The sequence below is a fragment of the Saccopteryx leptura genome, chromosome 1 (assembly GCF_036850995.1).
Source record: "Saccopteryx leptura isolate mSacLep1 chromosome 1, mSacLep1_pri_phased_curated, whole genome shotgun sequence".
NCBI lineage: Eukaryota > Metazoa > Chordata > Mammalia > Chiroptera > Emballonuridae > Saccopteryx > Saccopteryx leptura.
The window spans coordinates 347,669,691-347,676,732 of NC_089503.1; the positions used below are offsets into that span (position 1 = coordinate 347,669,691).

The 7,042-nt window shown below is 46.3% G+C and overlaps 1 protein-coding gene across 1 annotated transcript; it reads left to right on the forward strand.

The window, feature by feature from the left end:
* The first annotated feature begins 557 nt into the window (after positions 1-557).
* On the forward strand, positions 558-5,714 carry HTR1B (5-hydroxytryptamine receptor 1B). The gene has a single exon (XM_066358982.1). It carries the CDS (start codon positions 1,502-1,504, stop codon positions 2,711-2,713), a length of 1,212 nt encoding a protein of 403 aa, XP_066215079.1. The 5' UTR covers positions 558-1,501; the 3' UTR covers positions 2,714-5,714.
* The last annotated feature ends 1,328 nt before the right edge of the window (positions 5,715-7,042 follow it).

Here is a 7,042-nt window from a genome sequence, read left to right on the forward strand (position 1 = left end):
TTACATTTTTGCAGCTTTTTCTTATCTTGTTTTCTGTTGATTCATAGTTAAACGGGTGGGATTGAATAAAAAAGCACATATTCCTAAAACCAGATAGGAAAAAGTAGTTTGTATTGTAGCAAGACTTAAGTATGACTTGGTTTCCGAAGTATAAAATGCACTGTCGGTCGTTTCGTTCTTAAGCTATATAACTGGCGCCTCCTTCTCACCTGGGTGTGGCCAGCAGCTCTGGATAAAATTCCTGAGCCGATAGGTCGGAGACTGGGGCTAGCTCCACCTAGCACTGGCCAGCTGGGGTGGAAGGCTATAGGTAGTTGCCTAGGAAAAGACTCCGTGATTTTGCCTGTGCCCCAGTTAAGAGCGTGGGACTAATTGGAGGGGCGCGCAGCAAGCTCCGCAGCTGACAGAGGCAGGGACAGACACCCTCATCCTAATTCCCGGCCCAAACTGCGGCACTTGGGTGTCAGGATCGGGAGGGGCCCAGAGATGGGCCATGTAAAGAGGGCTGTAGGACCCGGCGGGAGCTTCCTGGGCCGGGGAGGGGACTGGGCGGGAGGTAAGAAGGGAGGGAGAGGAAAAAGGGGAAGGTGTTCGGGAGCGGGCATCCGCACTCGTCGCGCCGCACGAGTTGCACGGCCGGACCCGGACTCTATAAAAGGAGCTTCTCTGTTCCTCGGCTCAGACGCTCATCCTCGGCTGGCGCTCCACACTTCCCCCAGCTTCCCCAGAAACCTGCCCCTGCCCGAAGTGCCGCGCCGGGTCCCCCAGACCAGTGCGCCCAACGGCGTGACTCCGAGCGCTGCCTGTGGGACGGAGGTGGCCGCCGCGGCCACACGGTGCCAGCAGCCGCAGCCCAAGCCCTTGAGTCCCCCTCGTGCGGCCCAGTCTCCGTGGGGCAGCTCGTCGGAGCGGCCAGCGCGTAAAAAGAAGGGAGGGCAGAGCACGGGCGCGAGGCGCGGCGCGGCTCCCAGACTTCACCCCACCCAACTCCGGCGGCCGCCGCCGCCGCAGGAAACTGCCACAGCCTGGGGCGGGGGGCGGGAATGCAAGACCGGGACTCCTCGCTGGCCAGCACGCTTTGGTTTCAACAGCTAGGAAACTCCTGGGGGCCGGCTCTGCGGTTTAAGGAGCGCCCGGGTTAGGAAACGCTCAGCCCCGGACATTTGGGGTAAGAGATCCCACCTGGCCGATGCTCCCTCCTCAAACAATACGCCGCCCTCCTCCACTAGGCGCCCGGCGGGAGCGGGAGCGGAGCGGGGCTGGGGGGGCCAGTCCTTAGCAAGACCAGACGTGGGGAAGAGCAGCCAGAGACGCGGAGGCAGTGCCGGGCACCCTGGAAGTGCAGGGGACGCGCTCGCCCGCCTCCGGCTGCCGCGCTCTGGACCTCCAGTTTCAGCTGGGAACCTGGGTGGAGTAATTGAAGGACCTACGGAACTAACCAGCAAAGCGGACAGGACTGTGGTCTCTTCCGCGGTCCTTCCGCCTCTCCCTGGTCCGTTCCATGCCCCAGAGCTGCGCTCCGGAGCGAAGGCGAGGAGACATGGAGGAGACCGGCGCTCAGTGCGCCCCGCCGCCGCCTGCGGGCTCCCAGGCAGGGGTTTCCGAAGCCAACCTCTCCGCTGCGCCTTCCCACAACTGCAGTGCCGAGAAGTACGTTTACCAGGACTCCATCGCCCTGCCCTGGAAAGTACTACTGATCATGCTGCTGGCGCTCATCACCCTGGCCACCACGCTCTCCAACGCGTTTGTGATCGCCACCGTGTACCGGACGAGGAAGCTACATACCCCGGCTAACTACCTGATTGCCTCCCTGGCGGTCACCGACCTGCTGGTCTCCATCCTGGTGATGCCCATCAGCACCGTGTATACGGTCACCGGCCGCTGGACCTTGGGCCAAGTGGTTTGCGACTTCTGGCTCTCGTCGGACATCACCTGTTGCACGGCTTCCATCCTGCACCTCTGTGTCATCGCTCTGGACCGCTACTGGGCCATCACGGACGCCGTGGAGTACTCAGTGAAAAGGACTCCCAGGAGGGCGGCGGTCATGATCGTGCTGGTGTGGGTTTTCTCCATCTCCATCTCGCTGCCGCCGTTCTTCTGGCGTCAGGCCAAAGCCGAAGAGGAGGTGTCGGACTGCGTGGTGAACACCGACCACATCCTCTACACAGTCTACTCCACGGTGGGCGCTTTCTACTTTCCCACCCTGCTCCTCATCGCCCTCTACGGCCGCATCTACGTGGAAGCCCGCTCCCGGATTTTGAAACAGACTCCCAGCAAGACTGGCAAGCGTTTGACCCGAGCCCAGCTGATAACCGACTCCCCGGGGTCCACGTCTTCGGTTACCTCCATTAACTCGCGGGCTACCGACATGCCCAGCGAATCCGGGTCTCCTGTGTATGTGAACCAAGTCAAGGTGCGGGTCTCGGACGCCCTGCTGGAGAAGAAGAAACTCATGGCCGCTAGAGAGCGCAAAGCCACAAAGACCCTGGGGATCATTTTGGGAGCGTTTATTGTGTGTTGGCTGCCTTTCTTCATCATCTCCTTAGTGATGCCTATCTGCAAAGATGCATGCTGGTTCCACCTGGCCATCTTTGACTTCTTCAACTGGCTAGGATATCTCAACTCTCTCATTAACCCCATTATCTATACCATGTCCAATGAGGACTTCAAACAAGCGTTTCATAAACTGATACTCTTTAAATGCCCAAGTTGACTTGTCAGTTGCACTGAGGTGGCCTAAGTGGCCTTTGGGGACCGTGTTGTGTTTGTTCCACAGGTAGGTAGACTCTTCTTTAACTGTTACTGGGTAAGAGTGAGATGCTCTTTTATGGGCAAGGGCCATGGATCCTGAGAAGCCAGGATAGCCCTGAGAGAGAAAGAGAGAGAGAGAGAGAGAGAGAGAATTCTGAAAGGAGAACTGTTCAAACAAAAGATAGAACTTCCCTGCTGAGGAGGAGGCTCACTTTCTTCCCTCAAATCCCAGGTTCAGCACTGACCCTGCTGCAGCCAATCAAAAGAGGGGAAGGGGTTGCAACTTTTTAAAAATTGATGATGGAAAGGTGATCCGTGCCCTGCTGTGGTGTCGTGGATGATGCCCTCTAGAACCAGTGGTACATGTAGTTGCTGTCTGAACCCTGTCTGAGACAGATACATACCATCTGGCCGTACTTGAACTAGACACTTAATACCCTGTGTTTTGGGGAGAACTTTGTGTTACAGTTTCATTTTTGGCATCCCTCAGTCTTCAGTTTTTGTTTATTTAACCTTGCTTGGAGAAACTTGTGGATTTGGTGCTTCAAACCTTATGTGCGGCTGGGAGGGCACAGAGAAACCTTGAAGAGTTAAAAGCAAAATTCTGTTGTGAAGATCTCTATTTTTATTATAATTGAAACTATATGGGGTGGGTGGTTGGGAATAGGAGACAGGGAGTGTTAAACAGAGAAGCAACACCTAGGATTGTATGTTTTCTGCAGATTGGTAATTTTTTCATTCCTATTTAGTGATTGTCAAACCACATTCCTAACAACTCAAACAAAACATTACATGTGCTAGTGCCAAAATCTGCAGATTGCTTTATTTTTCCTTCTCATGTTATGTTCCTGTCATTTTATACGTTTAAATCCCCATAAATGGAGGATATGATGGGTGACTCAGCCCAAGCTGCTCTATTTCTTATTAATGCAATTGATTAAACTGATGCTATTAGATAGAGACTGTACTTTAACAAGGAAAGTATCTTTATTCCTTATCTAATTCAGTGGGATATAAAGGAGACTGATGAATAGGAATGGTTCTTATACAATTAAGGAATGAGGGGCAAGAGGAGGATGTATATTTTGACTTGTAAAAAATCTTAAATGCATGAGACTTTTTTCTGATAGTCATTTGCACTCTCCTTCCCATCTGTAATTCCTGTGTGTGCTAACATGTAAAGTAACCAAGAGAACCAGCTCCTTTCTCCAAAAGTCTTCAAAATGCATTAAGGATCCCAAAAATGATATTAAAGAAAAATTTTAAAAACTTGTTTCTTTTCCCTTTCTGTGAAGTCTGAGGAGGAACAAAGATCATTCGAAAATAACATGCGAGAACTTTAGAAAAGCCCAGAGAAACTAGAATTGAGCCTGTTTTTCCTTGTAACTCATAAAACCAAACCTCAGACTTACTAGGTAATTAAACCAATAAGCCTTCACACTGTGGAAATTTGTCACTGACCTGGCCCCTCCATGAATATATCAACAGTTAATACTTAAAATTTATCTGTCCTTTCAGATTTCAACGATACTTACTTGTTATCTCAAATTCACTCTAAGGACTGCCTAACACAGGGCAAGATTTTTACACTAAAAGATGAAAAATGCATAATTAAATAAACAGTAGTCCTGAAGGATTATCTGCACAGGGGTAAAAAATGTGTATGTGGACCATTTAATATGCCAAAGAAGATTTACATTCTCTTCTTCAGAGAACTTTCTGCAGGTGATACCTGTGTCTGCAGAACCAAGTTTTTCTTTGTAAAATGAATTCAGCCCCTGCTCAAAGCTCTCCAGTCTAGACTGTGAGACAATAGATGTATTGATCTGAAGTACACTGTTTGCCTACTGTGCAGAGACCTTCACTCTGGGGGAATGACTCTTGAAAATATTACTATTCAAAGTGTCACAGGTAAACTAAATAAAAACAGGAATTCTGATTAATGTTTACACCAGTTACTGCAGTAAGATAAAATTTTAAAAATTAAGGGATCCAATATTTCTGCTGTAACCCCCAGTTTCTTTGTTGATTTTGTTTTGTGACATTTCTCTTATGGAGAAATCTAGCTTACTCCTGATAGGAATGTGCATAAAGTATAGTATTTGTTTCATGTTATGTTTGGTTTTTGTTAATGCAGCTGTGCTTTCTGTGGGCCTAAGAACAAATTAAATAAACTTCTAGGCTACTGAAGGGAAAAATGAATTGAAATACTACTTACCAATGGTTTCTTTATTAGGCACCTACAATGATTGTGTCTTCATAGTAACAAAACCTGGTCAGTTTAGTCAAAGGGACTGTTTGCCTTTTTGTAGATTACCCACTTAAATATTTGCTTGACTTTTTGGCTGAACTGACTGGTCTGGGACATATTATGTAAAGTAGAAGCTTGCAAACCCTTGTATTTATAAGAGATCTAGAAACATTATCTGGCATTGCACATGATTATGCAAAAATGTATATTCATCCCAGGGGTATATAGTTAAGACTGTTAAGCTCCTTTTCAGTTACTGCTGCCTATAGCATAGTTGTTTCATAAACTAGACATATGGCTTTTTTGCAGAACATAAAATGGAAGATGGAAATGTCTAACTTAGAAATGCAAATATATTTTCATTGGCTGTAGTAAAAAATAACATTTTCCATGTTTACTTGCACAAATTTTCACACAAATATATGAATGTATACTCATCCAAAAATATGAATGTTGTCCTGTGTTTCTAGGAATTTTAGAGTTTCCTTTTAAAAAGTGGACACTGCACCCATGAATGAACGGTTGTTGAGTTCAACAAATTTCCTACAGAACAGTGTTCTTTACTTGTTTTCTCTATTGTCTTGGTTTTATCTTCTTTAACCAGGAAACCCTGAGAAGACTATAATTGACTCAAGCAGTAAAATCTCAGATGATGTGTGTTTGATGGAGTACCATGACTGACAATTGCTTTGGTGTTCTACCTTTCAACAAATGTGTAATTGGAAATGAAATTTAGGAAAATAATGAAATAAAAGTCCTTTCTTGTGTTCTAAAAAGCTTGGGGTAGTAATTCTATTATTATGGAAAGACTGGTTTCTTGGATTCTGGGTTGCATTTAGGAGTTTGAACCTTGAAGAGAGAATAATTGATGATAAATGATACTGTAGGATTGGCATGTACCACCATGATTTTGAGGGGTTTTTTTTTTATCTGTAGGAAGAATTTAAAAAGAAATAGATTGTGCTATCTCACATTCTGCACAGAAGGTAAGTCAGGTTCTTTGTCACAAGAGTTTTCCAGATCAGCATTCTAGAGGTGCTGTTTAGTCTCTAGGCCAGGTAATAAGATTTCAAGGTACTGCATGGTGCTTAAATAGAAAAAGGAAAAGGAGGCACTGGATTAGAGCAGGCTTGGGGGAGACATAAGAGGAGCAGACTGACTTATCTGAATACTGGAGGAGTTTGACGGAAAAATGACTTTTGGAATCAAAAAGTTCTAGGTTTGAATTAAAAATAGAGCATATTATAGCTGCATTTTCTCCTCAAAAGCAGCCTACTTACAGTTTGTTGCAGAGGTTGAGACTATACATGTAAAACGCTATCAAAATACATGACACCTTTTTGGATCTCAGCAGATGATCCCTCTTCATTAGCCATTATTTTCTGATTGCCTCCCGTAAGGATGCAGAGGCCCTGGAGTATAGAAAACCTAGCTGAGTGCTGTTTGAGAGTAGTTGGACTGAGGAAGACCCAACGAGACTGAACAGGAGAAATCTGACTAAAGTAAAAGTGACTCAGGTTTGGAACTTTTCACATTTACCCCCTTAGGCTGGTCACCCATAGACCAAAGGCCAAAGAGATGGTTTATACTACCTCCCGTGGCCGGGAGGAAATCGCCAAATATTCATTTTCCCTAGCGTCCTTTTATTTACTTTTACTCTCTCCTTCCTTGTCCTTGTCTACAGATTTCCAGCTGTCTTCCAAGAGTCCAGAGTCCCTTGCTACATCTACAAATTTTCTCAAGTGTCCCATTTTCCACTTCTCTGCTTTTTAATTCCCCATGCAAAACCATAATAATCAATAATAATATGTTGATCTAATTTTCTTATTTTACCTGTTGCAGAGCTTATTAGATAAGCCCAGGGTTTTTACATTACTTAAAAAGCAACCGTTGATCCAAAATAATGTGTAATTAGTAAGAGCAAAAGCTTTTCCTGTAAACTACCGGAGTTTACAGAAGGGATGAGGCTGGTTGGTAGGGGAAGGGTGTGGGAAGTGAAGCTTCTTCATCTTTCATCAAAGTCCACCAGGGGGCAGAGTG